This window comes from Athene noctua, chromosome 3 (assembly GCF_965140245.1).
Source record: "Athene noctua chromosome 3, bAthNoc1.hap1.1, whole genome shotgun sequence".
NCBI classification, from domain to species: Eukaryota; Metazoa; Chordata; class Aves; order Strigiformes; family Strigidae; genus Athene; species Athene noctua.
The window spans coordinates 20291434-20318930 of NC_134039.1; the positions used below are offsets into that span (position 1 = coordinate 20291434).

The window sequence follows — 27497 nt, forward strand, 5'->3', positions numbered from 1 at the left end:
CATTAGTGGAAAACATAAACATTCAGCAAAATGCTCTCCTAAATGTATAAAGGTACCAAACAAGCAAAAATATAAATTTTCATGGAACTAATTCAACTGACCAGAAGACAGACAATGTTACAGTTTGTAACTCACAGAGATGATGAAATAAGTAGGATATTGCTTACAATGTTTCTGATAGTATCATCTTAGACAATTCAGTACTTTCAGATAACTCTCCGGGACTTGAATGCTGAAGCAAACTGAGAGGAAAATCAGGATCTAATCTAGTGTGTGGACTCAGAGGTCACTAGGAAAGGAAGTGTAAAATAAATTTTGCAGCTTTGAGAATCATTGTGATAACGAGGCATCCATCTCTTGGACAAGGGGTGTCTGTCTGTAGAACAACTGAATGAAAAAATTACCTCTTTCAATGGAATCCTTAATACTTCCTAATAATCTTGAAACACCCTTTGTTCAGCTATGCTTGAAAGCCATTAGTCTGTAAAGAAATACGCTAACCTTGCACATAACACTTATCTGTGGCTCACTGCAGCCGACTAACTACTTTGAAAGCAGTCTTTCAAAAACCAAAGATGACTTGGGAGACCGGCAAAAGCTGCACGGCACCAGGCGCTGAGCCTGCTCGTGTTCAGGGTCTGGTAAAGGCTCTGATAGGAACTGCTTCAATTTCCAGCTCTACCCACAAGTTCTCCTGTTTGACCTTGGGCAAGGCAGTCATCCCTTCAATGTCTCATTTCTCTCTGAAATAGCAGCAATGTCTCATAGCGCTGTTATTAAAATAAATAGGGTTATGCAAACAGATCCCAAATGAACCATGTATCTATCACAGGGGAAGAGACCAAAAAGTACATTCAGGAGTGCTAAAATTATAATAATCACCATAAAGTTAAGAACAACATTACTGACATGTATTGGTAAAGACTCCATTTATCCTGTGTAATTCGTTATATTCCTAAATAATTTCACAGTATTTCAAGCTCACATTTGAATATGATAAAGAAGAAGGGAACAACCTGCCGGAGGGCAAAGAAACAAAGCTATCTTAAATGTTGTTCTCTGACCCTAATATGCATAGTTCCGTGGAGAATGCTTTGTGAAAATGATTATTTTACTATTTCCCATGTCATGTCATTATTTCAAACAGAAAACCTCAAAACCTGCAGTGCATTACAAAGAACAGTGTAAGAACTTCTACTCAAAACTGTGCTCAAGTCTGCTCAAGATTTCTTTTGCAAATCCAAACACACATAGAATGACATGCACCCAAAGAAAAAAACAGTCAGATTTTTAAATCAGGATTTGGAAAGCACTCTAGATGCATGCTTCATTTCACAGACAGGCAAAAACCATAATTAATTTAGAATGAGCTTATACATGAGTTATAGATATATAGGCAAACTCATATATAGGCAATTGTTTGACTATATACGAGTTATAGGCAAACAATTAGGGATAGGAAAAACTCAGAAATGGTCTGATTCAAGCCCACCAAGCTCAAGATGGAACTACCACATAATTGTGCCAAAAATAGCATAGGACCTGTTTCTCAAGAGATTTTTGATATTCATGGCAAAACTGGAAAGCTGCAAAAGCTGCAGCCTTCACGATAGCTGTGCACAGAGAATCCATCACAGTGACACCATCAACAGGGACTTTTAGATGAGTCCGTAGCAGAGACAGTCAATAGTAACATCATGGCATTTCTCGCTTTTCAGTCATCAGCTGGAGTGTGTAGGCACAAGGAATGAATATTATACCAAATTAAATTTAACTTCAAGATTCAAGAGAAGTCTGGTTTACATGTGGACTGAAAACCTCTAATTCAGAGGCAGGCCTGGAATTTCTGCTTAATCCAAATTTGTTTGCCTAACCTTTCAAAATCATTAGAAATGAAAGGGAAGAAATAGGTCTTAGAAAACACAACCTCTTATTTTATGAGCCTTCAGCCCACATAAATGTTGTCTAAAAATACACATTACAACTTTCTCCTGTATATCCTTACTCAATTGCACTAAGTTTTTATTTTTCAATTTTACTCTCTAATTCTGTTCAACATATAAAAGAAACAACAACAATGAAAAAAAAAAAACAAACTCGGTCAAGAGAATAGAGTGCCATTGATACACAGTAATTGAAAAATACATGCTTTGTGAATTCAAAAGCAAAGACACTTATTTTTTTAGGACTCCAAAATTACAATAATTAAATAAATTCAAGACTAAGATAGAGACACACAAAGACAGAAAATAAAAAGAAAAGCTGGTGTTCACTCTCCTAGGAGAAACAAAGATGACCCTACCTTAAATAATTCAAACTCCTTCTTTGGCATCAACAGCTATCAATCCACAAAGGATATTTGCAATTAAAATAAATGCATACACATCCATTAGGATCGAAATTACCACCACTAAGCAAATAAGCAGAAAAAAACTCTAAAAGGATAACATTTTGCTGGATCTCTATCAACTTTATTCTCACTTTAGACTTTATGCAATACAGAAATCAGTCTCGGCCTGTACAAAAAATACAAATCCTTTGACATATCAGTAGGACATACAGATATTTTAGCCTTGCTGCGAATCTCTTCCTCCTCCACACACACATGCACACTTCAAAGGAAAGTTTTGTTCCTAAGGAACGGACAATACCTGGATGGTGCGAGTATATGAAGGCTCTGACCATCCTAGACCACCTTCTTGATTCCTCAGAGGGTCCAAAATGTTGTTTGGCACAAAGCCTGTGCTGCCACTTTTATTCTGAACCTTCCACCACTGCTTTCTGTCATCCAGAATCTGAAATAATTTGGTAAATTAATTACGTATTTTTTTCTGACTTTCCTCCTGCCAGTACACAGACTGTGCTTCACTTCAAATCAAAACCATAGCTTTGCCAGTTTCTGCAATTGCCAATAAATCTTACACAGATGTCCCTAAGGAAACCCTTGAAGACTTCCTTGATTATCACCATCATTAATCTACATGGTCATACTGCACTTTTCAAAATGTGGCCCTCAAGAAAGGATATGGAAGAAAAGCATGTAATGAACCTCTGTAAACTCAGACATATGCTGGACAAGATAGCAGAATGAAAATCAAATACTCGCACAGAGAGGCTGGCATCTCTACAACCCATATGCTGTTGACAAAAGGAGTAACTAACTACTAATAACCCAAGGAAAAGTGCATCATTCTACGGAAGCACAAATTTGGAAAGAGAGCACTTCTGAGTAAACAAGGGACTGGAGCAGGATGGCCAGAAGTAGTCTGAAATCTACTGTCTGCCATGCAATCTCATACATAACATTTTCCCTCTTTATTTCTCCCTCCCTTCCAAATGTGTCTAGCTTTCAAGGTACCAACTCTTCCAGTGTTTGCCAGAGCCAGTTATTTAAATACTACTAAATGAGGCTTTTAAAAGCAACACCAGAGAAGACAAAACACACAGAGAAATATATTTCTAGCATGGATCTCCACAGCATCAACTCATAAGTCAGTGAAGAATCTCTATTTATCTTGTCTACAACACAAACCAAATTAATTGAACTTTCATATTAAGGGAGATAAGTCACGCACATTGAAGTAATCATTAAGGTCAGCCACACTATCCACAGGAAAGGTACCCTCAGCTTTTGAGTAGTACCAGAAATTTGTGGTTTTTTCTTTGGAGAAATAAATTAAAAAAATTACCTCTACAATCTCTTCTTTCATGACAGAAAGCTCACTATTGTTTCTTGCCATAAAATCATACTTGCATTTGGCATATTTCTTGGTCTGTGCTTTACTGTGTGCTTCATAGTTTCTGCAAAGCAAAGATCAGACTGTTGTTCAATGAGACATTCAAGCAAAACCACAAATGACCTCTTTCAAAAACCTGAAAAACATTTAAACACAAAACCCCACCCCACCATAACATGATGCTGCTGTAGAACTACCTATTCATAACACATTGATTTAAGTGCCAAAAAAAACCCCAAACAAACAAAATAATGAGGTAGTTGAGCTACATAGACCTCAACTACTGGTAATCTTTATCAGCTCGCTGCCTGAAAGATATATGATAACAACTTAGATTAGTAGGTGCTATTGTTTTAAAATAAACATGCACTATATTTAGTCTATTTTTCTACAGTAGGTTAATCAGTCATTTGCCATATAAACAAATGACTATACTTAGTATATAATTGATATATTGTGCTTTGTACGAAACTGTATTTCTAGTGTTCATCATACATTGTTTCAAATACACAACAGAAGAATAAATTTTTGCCATCAACATCAATGGAATTAAACTCTAAAAAATGCTCACCTACTGTAGATCAGTTTTCTGAATTAACCATAAGATATCATCAACTCTAGCAACCTCAAGTTATTGTATCAATTAAAAATGAAAAATAATTTCTTGGCAGTTTACGAACTGGGTTCATTGTAGAACAAAGCATACCGCAGTTTAATACTTTCTGTTTCCGTGAGGACAGACCTGTTCAGAATGCCTTTGCGTGAGAATCTACTAGTTTCTTTGATGCAGTATCTCTCCAAGCTGAGAAGCCCCCCATCCCCCTCAAAACAGGTCCAGAAGAAACAGTAACATTATTCACTTATTGCAAATTACACACCACAACCTAAATCCATACCAAGTAGTAAAGTTAAAAAAAAAAAAATCCAAACAGATAATGAAAACATGAAGCAATTAATGGCTTGAAATGTTATATACAACATCATGGCACAGGGATATGAATGCAGATGGTTGCTGATGTTGGTGCTATGCAACCATGAGTCCCAGGTGTGCCTGAGCAATCCAGTAGTTACCTAGCTATTGCATGGCTGTGGAGAACTGTCTCACTTGATTTGAAGAGCAGAACAAAGGAAGAGTCATATTGAAAGATTATTTTGAAAAACACAACACTGAAATTGTCTAAGGAGAGAGTGAAAAACATGGGATGAACCCCGGCCTGCAGAATAGCTGTTACGAGGCTGAAAGATGTGTGAGTAATCCCAACTTTTTCTGCCACCCACCCAAATTCATATATTTTTTGAACTCCTTTCTTACTATCTCAGAGATATGACTAATGTACCTCTGAAGGTACTTTTACATTTAGGCTGCCTTTCCAAACTCATTTCACTAACTGTGTCTTCCTACCTTGTCCACACCTAACTATTCTGATCCCTTCAAAAAACATAAATCAGTAAGTTTTTTTAAAAATGTTTAGGTTTCAGTTTTACTCCATTCTGTTGCAATCAACAGCAACATCCCCAGAACATGGGCCAGGCAATGGCTGTATGCTTCTGAAGAGACCATAACTCTTTAAGCCCAGCTTGATGAGTCAAGCAGTTTACTCAGGGCACAAATATACTCAGCACTTCCCTCCATCCATCCGCCACTTTTTTTTATTACTGCCTATCAGATGTACTGTAACTGCAGCCCTCTGCTCTCCAGTGCACACTACTCAAGAACCTAGTGGACTACACAGACTTTCAGGGTGCTTTTCTTCAAATGGCAGCACAAAATCAAGCTACACAGCATACAACTTTGAAACAGCACACAAATTGCTGAAAAGCTATTCAGTACTCTTTCAGCATCAAAGAGAGTCCCCAATATACCTAATATCGCACTGAAAGTTTAAGATTCTGACACTTAATTTACATCACCCACCTACCTGTCCCTCAGAAGGCAGTGGGGTGGCTTGGTCACTGCCTTCAGACCACTCATTAAAAATGCCAGATTTGAACAAGGACTAGGCAAACGATGACGGAGAGGGTCAGCTTGAATTTCTCACTCCCTCCCCCAAACCCACTCCTCCACGTGCTTCTTCACAGATGCTTTAAAATTTACCTTTAAATGGAAGTTACTTGAGGTAATACATATTAACAACTTTCCCCCAATAATGAGCTCCTACCAGGCACGTATTATGTTTCTCAAGAGCCAATTAACAAATGGAAGTTTGTGTCGTGTTGAACAGACTGGAAGATAGGGGCACATTGCTGATGTTCACATCAGTACCAGCCATCTAGACTCCCTCCTACAGTCAGTGGTGAGAAACAGGCACCACTACAGCATGTCATATTTCATATCTTTCAAAAGACTAATTTCACCTTACATGAACTGCTTCTTAGAAACACCCATTTCTCTTTACCCGCCACAAAGGAGGCTTGGATGACTCAGTTGCAGCCAGATACACTGATATCATCGATAGTTCAATGCGGTAAGACTCATTCTCTAAACCTGAAATGCAGGCAACAACATTTGCATGGAATACTCTTACTCTGAATGGACAAAACAGGTCTTATCACATTACAGATAACAGAGAAAGGAATTCAGAGTACAGATCATCAAGATTTCAAGTTGACTGGTCCTGAGGCAAGAACTCAAAAAGTAACAAAGTCTGAGAAAATTATTAAGAGATGACTGCTATTACTGTTGTTGTTATGAAGAATAAATCCAAAGTTTGGGAAAAGAATCAAGTTTTCAACCTGCACACCATATGGAAATTCGTTTGCATGCAGATTAATAACAGGATCTTTTAGCACATAGCTCAAAACTAGGGATTATGCAAAGGTTTTCATCAAAAGAATTATATCAGTGCTGATACAATTTAATAATTGTAATATTTAATAATATTAACCAGCAGTCTGATGCCAAAAATTTAGCTTAACCATCTTCCATGCCTTGTAAGCCAAAAGTTGATATGGTATATACAGAATATGGTTTGGCATGGGGGAGCAATTCCAACACTTCTTTACCAATTTACTTCCACAGCTTGTGTTGGTATAAATGCTCCCCGGAGACAAGGCCAAGACTCTAAGGATCACTGCATTTGATCTTGTCAAGGTATTCGGATTTGGGCTAAAATGAAGGGGATGAAAGAGGATGTGCAAAAAGACACCGGCTGCTATGCAAACATTTCAGAGCATTTTCTGTAACATTTGAAAGAGAATGGAAGAAACAAAGAGTTACTATTCTTAAAATGGATATTTATGCACCAGCCCAGAAAAGAAAAAGCAGGAGACTACAGAGCACTAAGTGAACAGCTAAACAAATCAAATGATCGTTCAAAACAAGAAGAGGTGAATCTCAGAGAAGACTTGTCATTCTTTGTAGTTCTGAAAAGAGCAAAGAGTATATTTAAAAACATGAAACAAAGCAGAAATAAAATTTGAACCCAAATAGGAGGATTCTGTGTTCTCAGTTGTGTTGGAATTCCACTACATCATTTTTAACAAAAGCATTAATTTAACAGCATACATAAACAGTGTAGCTTCATCGGAATATACTGAAAGAGTTCTAATGAAGTTTTAGAGAAGCAAAAGCAGAATACCCACTGCCAACCAGAATTGCTTCCTCATAGAAATAACGATCTGCTGCAGACACAACCAGAGGTAATTACAGGCACCACCACCCCAATAGCACTAAGTCGGGACAGTTATCCACAGCAACACATATGCCGTTGATTCAGTGTTACCTATCTACATGTCGGCTAACAGTTTGCTTAAAGGCAGCAACAGCTGCCCCCTGGTCCAGCAGAGGCCCTCTTTTGTAAACCGTGTTACTGAATGCATACCCATCGGAAGGAGGGTAGTCGGGAACACTGGGAGGCTGGAAGACAAAATAGAAACAAAGCCACAAAGTGGATTAGTGTTATCAGCAGCACTGCCTGGTTCACTTAATCCACCACCCCTAGGGTCCCTGTCAGCCTTCACACATCCTCAGGTGCTCATGTTTCTGCTATGAAAAGTTAATAACTTATGCATTTCAAATACATAAACAGAGAGATCAAAAGGATAAGAATAAAAGAATTTCTATCCTAAGTCATCCCACTGCATTAATATTGCAGTGGGTATTCTTTAGAAAAACAGTTCTCTGGGGCAAGGTCCATGCCATCTCTCAGATATCACTACAGCAACACAACTTATAAACGATGGCTGAATAGCTTTAAAATAAACTGCACTGAGAAACTGCTTTGAGCTTTTGTTCTAGATGTACTCTCAAAGCCAGAAACCTCTAGCTAGCTAATAGTAAGCCTACATAAGAAATAAAACCTCTTAAGTAAAATTACTACACTATCGTAGGATCATAATATGAAGTGCCTCATTTATGTCACCCTCTCACTGAACATGACTATAGTCAAAGAAGAAATGCAAAAAAGAATGCGATAGTTGCTATAATTAAGGATTTTAACTAAGGAAAATAATCACAATTTATCACAAGCACATATATAACAATATTCAAGGATTTAGGAAGTTCTTTTTAAACAGCAGTCCTCTAAAGAAACTCCACCTTAAATCCAGCAATGATACTCTGCTTCTAAGTAAGAATTATTTTAACCATCATTCCACAAAACAAAAACAAGCCAAGCAGTTCATTTCTGGAAATTAAGATATTGAAATTGCTCATTCTAGATCTTTTCCAGTTGCACAAGTTAGAACGGTTAAGATTCATCAGAAATTGCCAAATCTCTAAGCCTGGTTTGTTGGCTTTTTTGATGTTTGTTTTTTTGGTGGTGTTTTTATTGTCTGTCTGTGTGGCTACAGAAAAGCCACTCACCTAATTTCTAGCTCCAAGTATGTGACCGGGCACCCAGAGACACTTGCCTATGGGGCTGAGGGTTTATGAAAAGAAATTAAAACCACACAAAACCCCCCATACAGGTAGAATGTTCTTTAAAACTGTATTATTAAAACCTCTTTGAAAAAAAATCTCAAGTGTCACCTGGCTTATACCTTATATCACAGGACACCCAGGAAGCAAGAATTGATTTTACTTCACACACAAATTATTTGCATCACTTTAGCCTCACTAGACTCCCTCTCACCAGTTCCCCATTGTTTCACTGCCAAGTCCTCATCACTGAACTGACTTCAATGTGAAACCCCTCCAGTGAGACCTGCATATGTGGCTACATCTTAATATTCAGGAATGGAAACTTAAAAAAAAAAAAAAGAAGTTTCTCATGAGTGGAAACCTCCAATGCACTTTGCCAGATACCAGAGCAGTCCACCAGGGAGGACAGCTGCACACACCACTTCTCCACCCCCAGGGCAGCACAGCTTTCAACATTCAGCCTTGGTCCTTGGGAGAGCAATGCATGAGGCCAATTAGTGTCAAGAGATGAACACTTCAATTCTCATCTTATTTTTACAGCAGTCTTTATTAAACAGACTTATGAAAGAATAATTATTCTGGTGTCACCCACTCCAGGGTGGTCCTTTTGCTGCAGACAAATAGCATTTTGCACTCATGAAGCTTTTTCCAGCTGAGCACCTACAACATTTCACAGCTATTAAGCAGCTCAACCCTTTTCCCCCTAGGGATGTGCTGAGGAGGCACCAGTGTAGGGAGCCAAGTTACCAAGGTTAAATGACTTGCCCAAGACTGCAGAGGACTCAGCAACAGTCCTCGAACTAAGGCCTGACAACCAAGGTGCCAGGCACACAAACACCTTCAGTGAAATGGGATATATATTTATTTTTTTTGTCTTTTGAAGATTAAGAGGCTAAATTGGCACAAACAATTACCAATCCAACCAACATTACCACCATGAAAAAGAATGAAATCGACTCCCCAAAACATGAGCAACCAAAATACCTCAAGGTATTCTCCCCCTCCAAATTTGTTTGAACTTATTATATATCTAAATCATAAATTTTTTTCAATCATCAGAAGATAAAAATTAATGTTCCTCTTTTTTCCATACTATTTTGTCTCTGGTTAGTTGGTTGGCTTTGGGGTTTTTTATTATTATTTGGAGGAGCACAATGTAAACAAAAAAAACCTGCACAGAGACATAGAGCAGCAGTGAAACACTGAGACAATGTTTGATGAGACACTTTGGGGAGATGACTTGGCAAGGGGGTGACAGCAATGGCAACAGCTACATTTCGCATTATTGTGCCCATTAACTTCACTAAATGCTTTTTTTCTCACATTTATTGTGATTTGGCACATTTATTCTTGTATATCTTGTTAGGCATAAAGCCAAACTGGTTTAAGTAATCAAATATGTACCATGTTATCCTCCTTTGCTTGGCAGACTTTTTACCCAATTTGCTTGTCTCTGTAGGCGAGTAGACTTTTTTTGTTTTACTAATGGAAATTTTCATTAAAACAAGGTTTTATTATGACAAGCTTTCTATGGGCAGTTTTGATATCGAAATAGCGTGGCCAGCAGGGACAGGGAAGGGATCTGACCCCTGTACTCGGCACTGGTGAGGCCGCACCTCGATTCCTATGTTCAGTTTTGGGCCCCTCGCTACAAAAACGATATTGAATTACTCGAACGTGTCCAGAGAAGGGCAATGAAGCTGGTGCAGGGTCTGGAGCACAGGTCGTAGGAGGAGCGGCTGAGGGAACTGGGGGTGTTTAGTCTGGAGGAGGCTGAGGGGAGACCTCATCGCCCTCTACAGCTACCTGAGAGGAGGGTGCAGAGAGCTGGGGATGAGCCTCTTTAACCAAGTAACAAGTGATAGGACAAGAGGGAATGGCCTCAAGTTGAGCCAGGGACGGTTTAGACTAGATGTGAGGAAGTATTTCTTTCCAGAAGGGGTTGTTAGACGTTAGAATGGGCTGCCCAGGGCAGTGGTGGAGTCCCCATGCTGGGAGGTGTTTAAGAGTTGGGTTGACATAGTGCTTAGGGATATGGTGTAGTTGGGAACTGTCAGTGCTAGTTAATGGTTGGACTAGAGAACCTTCAAGGTCCTTTCCAAGCTAGTTGATTCTGTGACAAACTTTTGCTGGGGAGGCTTTGTTGTCTCCAATAAGAGAATTGCTCTGCAAAGAAACACCATCCTGTAACAGACAATAATTCTTCCCTTGAATCTTGTTCCATATGTGCATTTTTTCCACTAACAGATAAAAATGTTATATATATACATATTCTAAAATATTATCAAATTAAGATTAAATCCAGCATCATTGTGTTAAGATGTACTCCAAATATAGTACTGGTGTGAATTGCTCAAGGAAGATAGAAAAGACTATGGACTGAATCTAGGAAATTCTTAGGTGTACTTCCATATCACAGCTGCTAACAGGGGACATAACTGACTACCTAGCTAACACTTGATTTAAACTAAAACTGGAATAGTAAAATAAGTTAAATTTTTAAACTAAAGTTTATGTCCTCCCAACAACAAAAGGCTTCCATAATGAAAACCTGTATGTTTAAAAAGCTAGTACTTTTTTTTTGTGAATAAAAAGCAACAAAATCCACATATATTCTTAAAATTTTCACAAAAACATTCTCTCACCAACTCTACTGAAAAAGTAGAGGGTAGAATATTTGTTGAGAAACATTTAGAAGAGGATGGGGAATTGTTCCTATGCAGTAGTTTGTCTAATTGGCAGCTATTTTTCAGATGTAGGCCTAAATTACCTGACATGGCATTACTCTGATAGCACCTTTGAATGCTTTCTTGCAATACAGTGAGAGTATCAAGAAATTAATGAAAGGGGATATTAAATTTCACATTGGTGAAGAAGCAGCTTAAATACCAAATTCTCTAAAAAATGGTGGTTTTTTTTTTTCTTTTTGCCCATGTGCCTGTGCAAGGATGCACATTTGAGAACACTTTGTTTCAAATTCTGCCTAAAGTATATGTGATCAAAATCTGTGGGAACTGAAAGCACAAGGTGAAGAATCAAACTGAACCTTAGAGGCTTGGACTGTCCTCCAAACGGAGGTGGGAAAGTGTACCAGCTTCAAGGAGAGCAGTAGGCAAAAAACCTTACATTTTTCCTAATCGCATTTTTGGTAGCTGAACAGGTATTTGGTTTCACATAACTTTAATATAAGTATACTGAACTTGTACTGATGTAGCAGACGTCAGAGCATAGTTACTCCAACAATGTCACAGAATATTGCCTTTATGAAGGAAGCAGTTGGTGCTGCCTTCAGCTATTTTACAAAACACTGCCACAGATAACCTACCTCAGTTGACAGTCTTTTCAATTCCTGCTTTCGCTGCTGCTCTGCAACGTTAGCCACTGACTCAGCCAAATGATTGAGTTCTTGCTCCTTTGGAGCTCCCATGAAGTTCAGCAAAGGAGGCTCCCAACCATTTCGGAAACGGGGGACGTAAGGTGGAATAAAATGGTCTTTGGGCCAGTCCGCTCTGCATTGAAAGTAAATTAGAGATCTGTGTCAAGGGCCACACAAATATTGGTTTAATAGATTTCCTAAAAATTGAAATGCTTTAAAATTTTTATTAGTATAGAGGAGAGGATGGGATTACAGTACAGGGAGAATTGTGCTAGAACACAGAAAATTGGCAGAACACATTTATTGACCACAACTGTGCTCCCTGCTCTGCTATGCAAAAAGAAACTGCTCCTGCTGTAAGGACATGTCTGTGGTAAAACACAATAAATTTCTGTATTGTAGCAAAAGATGAGTAATAGAAGAATCAATCACAAACAAATCTAGGATTTGTTTTAACTGTTAGATGGGGAAAAAAATTGCAACGCTTTATTTGCATAAAAGCACCAGACAAAAGACTTCAAAGAAACAGCCTGTTTTATAAGAAAGCTTGAAAGCGGGTATGAAACATGGAAGCTTAGGGGGCCTAGCTACACCTAAACCAAAAAGTTAAACCATAGCTTTTATTAATAAACCCCCCAATTCTACACGCTCCAAGACACAATAGTTATCATCACATTTGCTGGTTTGTAGTCCAGATTGGTAATTTTAAAATACTGTATTACTTTTCCAAGCTCCATTAGCATTCCCTACTCTAATACAAAACTAAATTAATGCTTTCCTGCTCTGCCTTTGCACTATACATAACACACTACCCCACAATATAAATTGCTGTATCTTCACAGTGGAAGTAGAAATGGGAATGTACATTACAGTATTTTAACAGTCTAGTAGCTGAGACTGCTGAAAATTAAGGGACAAATGCTTTGAGTCATACAAGTTTCAAAAGCAGTCAGTAATTATTAGCCCATTAGCAGGTCTGAGCTAGGTCAGTAACCCTTGAGTTTTATCATTCACCTCTCCTGCTACACCACACCACAGTGTACCTCTGGATACTGAGATCAATGAGACCATCATTTCTAATCTGACAGGTCAGCCAACTATATTCTAAATGTTTTATTCTCCACTGCCCAACATGAGCTACTTCTCTTTCCCTTATAACTTTTTTCAGGATGGACTAAACGAATGATGATGGTAGTTCCCAAGACAAGGAGCCCATTATTTTACCCAGTGATCCATTTTTCTCAGCACAGGGCTCCAATGCTATGAGGCAATTTCCACCGCCAGTCCCACTGCAAGCTGCTATGAAGCCAGCAGAGCCGGAAGCAAGTAAAGGCAAGCGAACAGTGCTTTGCTGGGGTAAGTTCTCTGGCAATCACAAGCAGCTGCAATTCCTGTTTCCAGCTCATTTTGTAGTAGCAGACTGAACACGGGCCCAAAGGATGAATTTGGACATTCTTGGTCCTGCAGCAGAGTGAGACCAAGGAAGGGAAATACCTGTACCATCACTCTCCCTACTTTGAGAATGTTTGTGTGTCCCCCCCCTTTTTTTTTTTTTAAATCTTGTCTGTTTGTCACTCGAGGACTTTCTATGCAGCCTCCCTTACCAGCAAAACACTCAACTACTTTTTAATCAATCAATCAATTAATCAAAGAAAACCACTTGGTAGATGTTTATGTTCCAATCTGAAATCTAAGAGCAAGGATGAATAAACACAAAATACATTACGCATTTCCAGCCCAAGTGATTACTTACTTAATCATCATCAAATGTACTTATCTACCACAGATTAGAGTTAAAATGCACTTTGCATGTTTTATTTACCTAAGTAATTTCAAAGCATACACTTAACTCAAAAAACCAAATGTGTAAACCAGTGAATTTTTAGCTAAGCCTAACCATAATAATGAATCCATTAAATGAGGTATGTAGGGTATGCACATGTAACATGGTTCAGCCAATAAATTTTTTTTTAAATTATAAGCATTTTCTTTATAGCATTATGATGCTTTTGAACAAGTAAAGACATTGTAACTTTTTAGTTTTGATAATTATTGGAAATTAATAATAGAAATCTGTATTCTGTTCTTCAATATTTTGTCACTTTTTATTGCAGCTTCTTCAAATTGATTTTTAATGAAGTCCAGATTGGTTTGGAAAAATAATGGGGAAAAACAACTGGAAACATGCAAGGGACAGTTCATAAAAAATGAATGCAAGAGGTTATGTCAAGACGTTCTCAATACTACAGACAAAACAGAAATTTCTGCATTTTCTCCCTCTTTGAGACCCCTAAAATCAAACCACTCCCAAATCCCTCTGAAGCTAGAGAGTTCCTTTCCAAAAACTTCACATTTCTGAAGAGTCCAAAGCCTAACAATTTAATACTGAGCTTTTACTGGGGGGTGGATAACCTGCTTAAGATTGTGTCAATAAACTTGAGCTTAGAGATCATCTATAAAGTATGTAAATGCTTCTTCTCACCTGGCTTTGGTCCATGTGTCACCCAATGACATCCATAACTGTCCTTCCTCACTGGTGACAGTGTATCGTAGGAAGTCTATAGTATCTTTTGTTAAGAGGGGACTTAGTACTGTACCAGCAAGTTCTGGACCTCCTGTTGTCTGTACCACCTAAATGCAAGTATTAAAATAATACAAAGAACATACACACTGTCAGTAAGGAGGTTACTGTTAATGTAAGTTACCTACAACACTGCTAGGGAACATTTATTACTCACAAAAAAACACACCCTACCCCAAAAACTCTGAGAAGCTAATAATGTGTCTTAATGCCCTACATATTAACTAAACAATTTAGTGCAGAACTCCTGTTTGGGTGACCAACCAACTTATACTTAGACCCACTTTTGGCAATACAATTTTTGCTCTACTGAAGAAAACTATACATACTTCCATTAAATAGACATATGGTATGCTTTCAAGCCTCCTGCATTACGTAAAGTATCTCAATTTTTTACTGTTAATGAAAAATTATAATGGCAAACTGTAATACACAAAGTTAAAGATATATTTAATAGATGGGACTATACTCAGAAAATGATATAAATTATTTTCTAAAGAGAGCTTCGTTCCGAGATACACACATTTCTCCTTATTGTCCAGAGACACAACATTTCAATCTTGTTAACCTTGAAAAGGTTACAGAGAATATAAATACAAGAGTTCAGAAGAAAAACACGGAAAAAATTGTAAAACCTTACCATATGTAGTGGAGTAAAGAGAAAATGAACCAGTTCAGCTGCACTAGGATTCTGGATATGGAACTTTAATTTGGCCTGAAGGAATGGGAAAATGATAAGATTTTAAGAAGCACTTAACTTTTATGACAATAAATACTTCACACAGGAATGGCCATTCTGGCCACAGGTCCACCTAAGTCCGGTGTTTTGCAACATCTGCTAAGTGCAACTGCTCATTCATTAAATTGCTTTTGAATCCATGTATATCTTTATCACATATCATGCAAAACAAGAAGTTCTGCAACTGAATTATGTGCTTTGTAAAGAAACATCTCCTTTGGAAATTTGCCATTTCTTAGTTTCATTAGTATTCTATAGTTCTTCTCAAAATGCAAACTCGGCAATCCTCTACTTGTTTTCTTCAGTGATGCTCATAACTATTTACAGATTTATTACATTATTCCTCTGTTTGGTCTTTTCCAAGCTAAAGTAATCCCTTCAAACATTATTATCCTCCCTTGTACCTTTTTCAATTTTGCTACAATGGGAATAAAATAAGGCCAGGAAACACAGCAGCATATTGATCCTCTTTATTTGTTAATTGTCTTTTTTTCTGCCCTAATGGTTCTTAACATTTACTTGGTTGATCACCATTGAACATGGATGATATCTTCACAGGAATCTGTACTACATCAACATTTTGTTCTGACTTGTTTTACGTATGAGATTTTTCCCCACGTATCCATGACTATCATATCTATCAATATTGAATTTCATCTGTCACTTTATCTGCTATCATGAGATACTTCTACATTTGTAGACTCTACACTCCCCATTTGCCAGAACACCTGTAAATATGTTGGGATAGCAAAGGCCTCTGCAGAGGCATGCATGGGAATTCCCTGCTCAATTTACTGCACTTTGAGAACCAGCATTTTAGTCCTATATTTTGTTCTCTATTTCACCAAACAAGAACTTAAGAAACTAAATTCAACCTCACAGTAACTCAGCATCTTTAAGAACTTCAGGGTGTGCAACCTTGCTGGGTGTGTTTTGGAAATCCAAAGCAACAAAATCAAAGAACTGATGGATTTGTAGACATTGTTTTGATCTGCAAGATGCAAGTTTGCTTCTTCTATAATTTAATATACCTGCTTACAAGCTGCATCCCATGTGTGAGTACCTCAGGGGTACCTGGTTGTCTCAGAACCTTGGAATTATTTTAAAGATTATCATAATTACCTTAACCATTTCTCTCCCCCTGGACGAAAGGCAGTTTGAGAGAGGTTGCACACCATACTGTGTGGTTTTCTGACTTAAGTTTTTGGAATAGATGGATGAACAGTGCCCACCCATTCAAACAGGGCATCTATTCATCTGCCTGTAACTTGGCATTTTGATTTGCTGTTCTTTAACCCATTACCAGTTCTTCAATTTGAAACAGATAATCTCTTGTGCTCCTCATAAAAAAAAAAAAAAAGTTCTTCATTAACATATTGTCCACTATCAAGCTTTTCCAACAATATGCATTTAAAAAAAAATCTACTTTCTCTTGTACAGCTTCATGGAGAATTTCTTTTATTTACTGATCACTCATTGGCCCTGCAGGCTCTAGAAGAAGCATCCTAGAATGTATTTTTAAAAGTTATAGTATTTTTTATTGCATCTTGCTGTCTGTTCCTCAAACTGCTTTTGGCTATCAGTATTCTATTTTTACATCTATCCTTCCAAGAGTGTGCCTCCAAATGAAGAAAGGAAGAGGATGTGTTTTTACTTCTAGTAACTTTCTATACATTGTTATTCAGTCATAACAACTTACTTCTGGTCTTTCTAAAGTTTTTTTTGACAGATGGTAGGCATTTTCTAGAAGCTTCCAGCATAGTGTTTTAAAAGTTTCCGTTCTACTGGCAAAGATTTTATTCTCCTAGCTACTCCTTTTATTTTTGAACTAGATTCTTCATTTTATACAGCTCTCAGTGTCTGGCATAAAGCACCAGGAAGTGATATTTCAGGTTTTTGTGGCTCCTGCCATGATGCTGAAGTAAAGCACTGTTACAGCACAGCTCTTCAAGAGCAACATTAGAAACCAGGTCCTAGATGCTGCTGAGCACCAGAACAAGAACTGCTTCTTATCCTGCACAGAAGATAAAGACTCAAAGATGGACACATTATACTTGGGTGAAAAAATAATTTAAATGTATAACCTGGTAAGAAGTAAGAATGGAAAAAAAAATCAACATACAAGCACTGTTACTGAGAAGATCAGCATATTCTAAGACATCTGTCCCCCACAAAACAGCAGTCCTTTAGCGTCAAAATCACAGAATTTAATATAGGGTTTAAAAAAAATTAGACATTAACATTTCTAAATATCACCTACAGCCCTGCAATCAGAATTCGTTCCCAAAGGAAGAAAAAAGCTGATTTGACTCAGTGAATGTAAGAACAATTTTCTCTGTTGGCATAGCTTCCTCAGCAATTGGAAGGGACAGTCAGTATCTGAAAGTAAATGCTTTGAAAGTGTCCCAGTTGCTGCCTTCTTTTCATAGCACTTGCAGAAGAGGAGATGCCAGGAGAAGTCTCTTGAATTAGCATCTCTGCTTGTTGAGAATCTATAAAGCGACAGCAATTTGTCGATGGAGTGTTCTGAGGTCAGAAAGGTCCTATGTAATGATGGCAACAAGCACAGAGACTCTGATGGGCATAGCTGAATAAAACTAAATTAAGACCACAGCTGGTGATGCTGGCAAGCATGCAACAGAGCTGACATCCCCACAGACGTTCCTAGAAATTCTTTTATGACTTGAACTCAAATTTCCCCAGTAAAAGGCTTTGAAGAACCAGGAAAAGAAGAAATAACAATGCTGGAAAAGAAATATGCTCATCTAGTCACTGTGTAGAGAACTTGAGGAGCAGCATCCCAAAGCTCAAAAGCCAACCCTTGGACAGAGGTGGCCAGCCCTGCTCTTGCCTCAGTTCAACCTTGAATGGAGAAGGAAAAGGTAAAAGTCAAAGACCAGTCAAGTATCAGCTGTGCTATCTTCCTGTGTTTCAGCCAAGGACCAAACAAGATTACGTTTCCAGGTATATCAGCATTCTTGAAGAGGATACTTGTGGCTTTGCTCCTTCTGAAAGAGCAATGGAGACCAAGACAACACAGACTTAGGTTCACAGTTCCCTGGATGCTGTGACCACCTCTGCACAGCTGGCAGCAGTAGGGCATTTAAGACCCACAAGGTTTCTCTACATGGACAAGGCACCAGGAAAGTTAGGTAGAAGGCAGAAAACTTCATTAATGCATTCCCAAAGACAAGATGACCTTCTGCAACTCCCTCGGGGTGTCAACAATAAAGCATCCACACCTCCTGCAATAGTCAGAACCTCTAGAAAAACCCAACTTAAAAATAACTATGAAGCAAATCTATCATGTTACTGTTTCCTCCTTCTCCTCTTCATCTTTCACCATAATTTTAGTTCATCATTTCATACTAGTCAAATAAGACATAGGAAAACCAATGCAGGAAAACTGACACCCAAATTAATTTGCAGTGGTATGGAAAACAAAGGTTGCATTATACTTAACATTAGCTATGCCAGGAAAAAACTGTTATCACATGCCTCACACCACCACATCCACTAGCAGTCACTTACCAGAAGATTGAAGCCATGCTTGAATTTTTGGAAGCAGTCAACAAATTCATCTGGAGGTGGTGGTTTTGCACGTAGAGTAAGAACCCCCTCTGGTGAACAAAATGAGATTTTTATATATCCATTTATATGGTATATAACTTCTATAAATACTACAGAAATAGTAAACACATAAATACATAATAAAGTTACCAACTTACAGAAATTTGTAAATATAGAATCCTGACAGTAAGCATATTCTGTGGTCACATCTCTAATCAGTCACTCCCCACTGACTTCAAGCAAATAATTTTCATAGCTTTCCCTCTAAGAATATACTGGATAGGAATTTTTGTGCTCAAAGTGAAAGAAAATTACTACATTAATGAAAAAACTACACAAAAAAGACACACTTGCTAGCTACTTCAGTGATCCTTAGAGAAGCAGAATTGTATGCAGTAAGAACTCCTACCTCCAGGTCCTTTCTTTTTACTTTTCTTAGTTTTCTTCCTCTTTGAAAGTTCAGCAAAAGCTTCAGCAGCTTTTTGAAGTTTGGTAACAAAATACTCAATGTCATCCAAAATATGGTTCAGAATTTGCTATGGGAGAAAAGTAATAGTTTCTCTACAGAATCTATAGCAGAAATACTATGGAAATCAAAATCACTGCACCCTCAGACATCAACAGCTTCCTCGGAACAAAGTTCATGCTAGAACATTCTATATTTAGATTCATTATGTTCTTAACTTTACACACCTGCAAAGTATTTTAAATCCTAGTTTTTTTAAAAATTTAGGTCCCTGGAAGTTTTTAAAATATGATCACCAAGATTATTAATTTCAGATTGCAATTACACAATTTGTTCACACATTACAATTTCTCTCACAGCACATGAAATAAATTTAATTATTTGAATGGACAGCGTTTTCCTAAACAGTATAACTTCATAATCTCCTTTAGTACAAAGTACTAAGCTATTTGTTGAATGTCAGATTGTAGTTTTATAGAGAAGTGATATTTGAAGAATTGTTTTCAAAGAGCAAGTGGAGGAGAATGTATGAGCCTCTGGGGAAAAACAACATATAGGCCAATGAAGCAAGCCCCAACACGCTTTCCTCAAGACCCTCTGATGTTGCTGAGGGCAACAGGAGAGTAAAAAATTAGAAAGTTACAACTGACAAATGGGGCAATACTTAATATCACATACATTACAGAACCTGCCCAAAGTTGCTGCTTATAGGCAAGAAAAATTTACATTGTACACATACACAGTCCACCTGTCTTCAGAGACGACCATATGTTTACTTTCTAGATACTGCACATATTTAAATCCCACTAAATTGATGGAATTTTTTATCCTTATGTAGTTTGCTGAATTTGGTCTACCACACAAAATAATTACATATATTTCTAGCCCTTCACAGCAGAAAACTTTACATCAACTTCCCCCCCCCCTCCCCCCCCCCCCTTTTCTTTTTTTTAAAGAAAAAAAATTAAGAAAAAGAACTACCATCTATTCATTTTTAGGTCTACCACACAAACATAGTCTGCCTGGAAAGCTTTCCTCTACAACTTAATTTCCCATGTGGAAAAAGCTCTCCTACAAAGTAGAGCTGCAAAATTTCACAGATTTTAAGCAATAGTGCTTCTAGTTTCTCACTTACAACATCTCTGTCAATCCTGGCTGCCATTATCTCTGCTGTTTCTTCATGATCATGGTATTGTCTATGTTTTTCAACTGCAGGAAAGGGAAGAAGAGAATAAGACATCCATATACACAGAATTAGTAACCAACACTTCCTATACAGCTTATGCTTTAAATCATCCTCCTGTAAGAAAAAGACGGATAAAACTGTTTGTACCATTCATTTTGCAAGGACTCCACACAACCTGAAAATCTCGCGCCCTAATGCCTGATCCTGCCAAGTGTCACAAGAAAGCTGAGGTGTATGCTTTCAGTCAACTTAACTGCATAAATGAATTTAACCACAGAAGGGTGGTATCAGGGTCAAAATAAAAAAATTACAGCAGAAAGTGGCAGATTATAAATGCAACATAATGAGAAACCATCCCATTTTGCAAAATATGCTGAAAGCTACTCCTGCAAAATAAGCAAGAAAGAGTGTAGCCATGACTTTGACGACAATTTTGATGTCAAAGGTAATTAGCAAAAAGGGATGCCAAGTCTGGCAACGTAGAATGGGAGGTAATGATGTGACAGACCTGGTATTTCCAAATAACAATAGACAGAGTCAGTGACTTTTATTTGAGAACAACATGGGTTAATATTTTGTCAAAGTTTTGCATTTTTAAGTCACTCTAAGTACTGCATTGTACATTATCTATACTGTACATTAACTACATTAACAGGTGGGATTTTAGTAAATACATTTCATAAAAGATCCAGTAAATACATTCCAGAAAAGGAACTGCAGGAACTCGGATCCACAGGTGGTCTGGCAAGGCACTTGACCAGCTAATGAAAATTTTCTGAAGTGAGAAATCAAGCAGAAGAACAAACTAGGCTTTAATCAAGACAGATGTAATACTGTACATTAGTAGGTGAAACATTCTTACATTAGAGATTTCTCTGAACATTTTTAGTTGCTTTCTTTGCATAATTGTGTACTTTGTTGAGTGATATAGTTTAATAAACCAAAAATAATAAAGACTCCATGGTTAATAACTTCTACTTCTAAAATTTTAGTATCTATTATTAAAAAAACAAACCAAAAAAGGCCTCACCTTAACCTTAATACAGTCTGTTTTACAGAAGGAGCTTTATTGTCTAAAGAACATTTTTTTCAAAGAAATCTGATCAAAATAAAAATGTTTCCATTAGAGATTAACAAAAAAAAATCCCAAACACCAAAGAAAAACATCCAAATCCATTAGAAATGCTACAAGCATTCCTTGGTTAAGACTTTTAGAAAACAAACAAACACACACACACCAAACGCACACACACACCGAACTAGTTTAGCCATACAGGCCATTATAAAGGTAAATATAAATAAATAATGCTGATCTCTAGTCACCTTTTAATCCATTATTATATTTTTTAATTGTCCAATGGCCTATGCTCTCCCTATTACTGGAGAGAGCATCACTAAATTACTAGAGTTATGACAGTATTGGTTACTGTAAATGTTACTGTGTTCACAAAAAAGCCCAGGTTAAAACTGGTAGCCCACACCCCCACCCAGCTAAACACAAGTAAAAGCAGCTCTGAACAGCAAGTCAGAAAATGGGTACGTGCAAGTAAATGACGTCAGATTATGACAGTCAGGTCTTATTCCCCAGATCAGGCAACAGTGGTTTGGGGCATTTCAAACTAGACTGGAAGAATAATCCTGTCTGCTCTCAGTGAGGACAGAGGTGTGACCTTGTAAAACCATTCCTGTATCTGGATTCAGTTACTGTAATCTTTATAAAAGTGCTCTTTCCAAATTATTTTTGTTATACTGAGCATCATAAAAACCTACTGTCCTGAACAACTGCTTGCCACCATGCTGTGTGGCAGCGAGCTCCCAGAAATACTCACACTCCCCCTGCTCAGCAGCCCACGCGGACCATGCCGCCACACGGCTTCTCACGTCCACCTGGGTGATGGTCCCCGGTGGCACAGGGGCAGGCGCCCTCGGCGGCGGTGGGATAGCACTGTCAGCTTTGGATATCATTCTAGAGAAAGAGAAAAAAGCCCAGACAGGACACTTGAAGGAAAAAGGTTCTATTTTCTAGTACTTAATCAAAGCAGACAAGGAGGCTTCACAAAGACTCTTCTACTGTTGACTTGCCAAGGAAGCAGTACTCAAAGACCATGATGTGTAAGTATGTTAAACACAGTAGGAAACCTGCCCCATGATGGGGTTAGCAAATCCTCGTCACCTGGCCACATGGGAAATCCCCAAGCAGTGCCATAGACCTGCCAGTTTACACAGGTAAACTCACTGGCTTCAGTTTAGTAGGTGGCATTTTTACTGCCACATGCAGTTCAATGGCTAGACTTCTATTTTGTGTGAAAGACTTCATTAGAAATTACCTTTCAGTCATCACAATTGAGTATCTATTCCCTAAATTTGACAGGTTGTCAACCACACATTTCTTAAAACCCTACCAACAAAACCAATTAAATTTACAGGCTGATTTTCCCTTTTATATCAGGGACCAGTTCATCCTGTCTTGATACAAACATATCAAGTGTTCCCTAGTACAGTTTTCCAGTTCTTAATCTAGTTTCAAATACCATAAGGAAAGAGGTCTTTGAAGTCATTCTGCAACTTGATACCGACTGACAAGAAATCCCAACAATTTCTGTCATAGACACATCCCACCCTTTCTCCACACCCCTATTTAAAAGCAAGATCTTCACCTTGAATTCATCTCTCTATAATCCCATCTCATTCATGGCATTCAACACCACCACAAAATGTCAAGTGTTATTTGTCTTTAAATAAAAAAACCATTTCCTTCACCCTTCCTTCCTTTACTCTCCTGAGCACTCTTTTCCACATGTCCCACAGTTCTACTTGTCAATAACCTTGCAGCAGCTTGATAATGCAATGTGAGGCAGCAGGGACTCTCCCCATGACCCTACGCCAGCATGTACATGATACGACTGAGTAACCAGCACTAAGCCGTCACACTCATGATGTCTTGGCCTCATAGTCCTCAGAGACTGATATCTCGGATTTTTTTTCCCCACTAGATGTACCTACATTCTCTTCCCAATCAAATCTCATTAGTTTCCCAGCACATCCAATGTGTTTGTGTCCTTCTAGACTGCTTCTTTGTGCTTATACCCGTTATGATCCCACAAACTGTAGTCTACTTATTTAATTTTAAATCCACAGATAAAGTTAGACACAGTTCAGTTTTTGTTTTGTTTTTATGGGAGTGTCCATTACTCTAGGAAAACTTCATAAATTGCACATCAGAATTTAACAGGTAGCTAAGACTTATAAACTCATTCACATACTGTCAACATTTTTACTTAGAGAGTATCTGCTGGACAGAAATCTATCTGAACCACAAAACTAAGAGTTATTGAGAGACACTATTAGAACACTTTTACATACTAACTTTTCAATAAACTACCACCATTACCATTCAGTATCCACTATTTTTGTGCCCTAGTTTCTGCAGCAATGTTGGCTACACCTCATTTCTTTATTAATCTTCTCTGAACCCAACAGACTCTTTTCCACCACATTTTCCAACCAACAGAGACGCTTTTGCTACCAGGGAAACAAGGAATCTTCAGCATCGTTAAACAGGCAGGCAGGATATAATTCAATCTTCAGTTGATGTTTTATTTAACATCTTTAGATCCAAAAACTTTTTATCATAATCTTATTTACTTAGAGTTATGGGGCATTTATGTTTTTAATTTAAATTCTGAACTACTTGAACCATATGCAGAACTGAGACATGCAATGCTATTCTCTGGCAAGTCACACTGATTTCAGACGTTCCTGTCACTAACATGGAATCAGGAAAGTTAAGAGTGATGCTATAAATTGAGACAACATGAGATAATTATTAAAGCAAGGCCTCTACACGTGGTCTTGGATGTAGATTATATAATCAACTAGCAAAAAAGAGCAAAAGACAGCAGGCAAACCTGGAAAGCTTCTGAATGCTGTAACACTATTTGATGATACTATATACTGCCAAGAAGTTAGATTTTTACCTCAGTGTTTCAAGCCTCTTCTTTTGTTTCCCACTTTTGCTGTCACTGATTGCACTTTCAATATCTTCATGAATAAAGGTAGCCTAAAGACACAGAAGCAGAAACCATCAGTCACCAGCTAGACTATCCAGATATATGAAATAAATACCTCCTCATGCACGTTTTTTAGGGCATCTTTAGGTTTCAGAATACTTTATCAAATCCTATTTATTTAAAAGTTCTAGGATAAAATATTTTACACATAAACAGAACAAAGAAACACACAATGCTGTTGTCTGGGAATTGGTATTTTTGTCATTGTTCCAATCTGAAGCATTATCATCAATTGAGTATGCCATCTAGACACCAAATTTGTCTGAACAGCTGTAATTATCTCAAGTCAAGCATTGTTGCATAGGCTATTTTTTCCCTCCTCATACATCATTTTGTTTTTCTCAAGTATGTCAGGGGAAAGACATAGTAGCAGCATAAAGGGCCATGAAAGTAACTTGTAGTGATACAGTTTCCTTTAAGAAATAACAATAGCTCCAATTTCTCTTCCATGTAACAGAAGATGAATTTTTCAGAACATTTCCTAACTGTAGGTTCCTGCCTCTCTGTAACTGTGGTCTGCCTCTACCAGTGGCCCACAAGTGAAATTTTGATGCACATCTAAGGCATTATTTTAATAGACCTTGTGTTAAATAGGTCACAGCTTCTCATAAGATTTAGAATGCTCTGACAAATTAATTTCCTACACAGGTTGTCAAAGCCCAAATCGGTCAGTGTCTGGCTCACTCTAAAAGGTCCACATCTGCCTTAGAACCCTCATCATGGAGAAGTATGTAACCTTTTGTGAGGAATATGTAACTTCTGCTGTGACCACAAGACTTTGTTGAATTTAGGATCCAAGGGGATTAAAGGACTCAAGCTATAATGAATTGCGCTACAGAATATGGACGAGAGATAAATTAAGGTTAAAGAATTAATAGAAAAAACTTAAGGGGATATGAGGAACTTAAACCCAGAAGAATTTCATTAATCATACTCTTGATACTTACTATTTAATAATTTTCTGTTTAAAAAATATTGAATGTCCCAAACATTACTGATCTTGACTAATTTTTTATTGCAGAGGCTCCTGGGGTTCATGGTAACTTCTAATCAAAAGCATGAAAAAGACAAGGGAGAAAGACCTAACCTTTCAAAACCAGCTAAGTCTCATGGGTAAAGAACAAAACCTAGGGTATGGTCACAGACTCAAAAAATACCTCATAAGAAAAGTGGCATCCTGGATTAAAGTCATGCTCATGTGCTCTGCATTTTTATTTGGACACAGAGGAAAAGTCTGAAGAAAAGAGACCACCTCTATACTTTGGGAATCTGGGTCCAAACAGACCTCAGAAAAGATCCCTGCGTTATTTAACATGCTGCCATCTGAACTCCTCACAGGATCCCAATTTCCACTGAAACAGCAAGTTCTGTTCAATGAATCACAGAATTAGACAGTCATCTTCACATCACTCTTACTATACCGATTTCCAAACAGTTGCACAGTGTGACTGACAGTCTTAGGACAAATATATGAACTACTACAAAGGAATTTAAAAATCCCCATGAAATTATCAACTGGAACTTAAAGAAATACCAATTATATAATAGAGTAACTAACAGAAATTAAAATATCTAACTATGGAAATAAGAAGTATTGCAAAATACATTAAAAAATTATTTATGCTAGAAGGAAATGTTCAAATAGGAGACAAACAACTTCTTTCCCTGTTTTGCCCTTCCTGTAAGTAATATTTTGTTTTTCGTTATCTCTCCAGCACAACAGAGATACAGAGAGGTGAGAATGTACAGAAGGTTTAATTGTTCAGTAACAAAAAGAGCAGGAAAAAGGGAGAGACTAGGTAAGACTCAGGGCTCAGTTGAGTTCTTTGCAGATTATAGAATAAATTTGAAATAAACTACTTTACAACACTTCAGAAGCATGAATGCAAACTCTATAGGTATTCCAGTGCTTTACTCATTTGCAAACCTAAATGAACAGCTACAGAGCCCAAGAATCAATATTTACAGTAACAACTTATTTGAACATAAACTAAGGATTCAGGATACATACTGGACTACTCTCTTGCAACACATACTACACTACATTTACTAACATACTGTAAGTAGTGTCCATATCATAAGTGCATAAAACTTAAAGCATACTTATAAGAATAAAAGAACAGAATTATTTTCTGCAAATCAGATCATATGATTTTATCCACTGTACTTGCAAATTCATAACATTTCCCCTATTCAAATAAGTCATAGCAGATCTCCATTACTACCTTACCTTAATCTCATCACATTGGAAAAGATGCAAATCAGGCTTGTTTTGGGTTGGTTCTTTACATACTAATGCAAGAACTGAATTGTAATTGCATGCATTCATCACAGCTTGGCAATGCTGAATTGTGCTTAAAGGAAAATTCTCTAGTTCATTCTGCCAGAAGAGAAAAGAAAAACAAACACAAAACACCACCTTACTATACAGTGTCCTGATCTCAGAAAAGATGCATGAGTTAAAAAGGGTAAGTGATAATAAGCTAATTAAAACACTGAATCTCACATACATAATTTTTCTGCCCGTGCCCCTTTTTTCTCTCTCTTTCTCTGAAAATTAGACTGCCACTCACAGATCTTACCTTTGATTCCAAGTCCACCAAACTGACAGCTTTGTCATCAACTTGAAGAATCATATCTTGAGTCCACACTTTGCCTTTGGCATCCAGCAATTTTAGCTTCCTTATTCCATCATCTACTGTAATCATTGCCTCTTTTCGGTCCAAAACAAAGGTGGTCAAGTGCTAGTGAGCGGGACGTACATTTAAAAAAAAAAAAAAAAAAAAAGAAAAAAATTTGTAATTTTCCCTATTGCTCTGCAGTGTCAGTATTCAAATTGCCAGGAAATAGCAATACAAATTATACATGAATAAACATGCCTTTGTCTATGATAGCTCCCACCAATAAGCCA

At 37.5% G+C, this 27497-nt stretch overlaps 1 protein-coding gene across 5 annotated transcripts in view; it reads right to left on the reverse strand.

Moving 5' to 3' along the window:
• EPS8 (EGFR pathway substrate 8, signaling adaptor) overlaps nt 1-27497 on the reverse strand; it is a 140038-nt gene that overhangs the window by 16248 nt on the left and 96293 nt on the right. For 3 of the 5 annotated variants that reach the window (XM_074902213.1, XM_074902211.1, XM_074902214.1), the window contains 13 exons: nt 27169-27330; nt 26817-26966; nt 24494-24576; nt 22346-22482; nt 20466-20539; nt 19274-19400; nt 18826-18914; nt 15196-15270; nt 14457-14605; nt 11924-12107; nt 7460-7593; nt 3690-3801; nt 2652-2795 (listed from right to left, as the gene is read on the reverse strand). In XM_074902213.1, the coding sequence (XP_074758314.1) occupies nt 2652-2795; nt 3690-3801; nt 7460-7593; nt 11924-12107; nt 14457-14605; nt 15196-15270; nt 18826-18914; nt 19274-19400; nt 20466-20539; nt 22346-22482; nt 24494-24576; nt 26817-26966; nt 27169-27294 (1584 nt within the window). In that variant the 5' untranslated portion in view covers nt 27295-27330. Of the gene's footprint in view, nt 1-2302; nt 2339-2651; nt 2796-3689; nt 3802-7459; nt 7594-11923; nt 12108-14456; nt 14606-15195; nt 15271-18825; nt 18915-19273; nt 19401-20465; nt 20540-22345; nt 22483-24493; nt 24577-26816; nt 26967-27168; nt 27331-27497 lie in introns of all 5 variants that reach the window. The other 2 variants (XM_074902210.1, XM_074902212.1) reach the window with 2 other exon arrangements.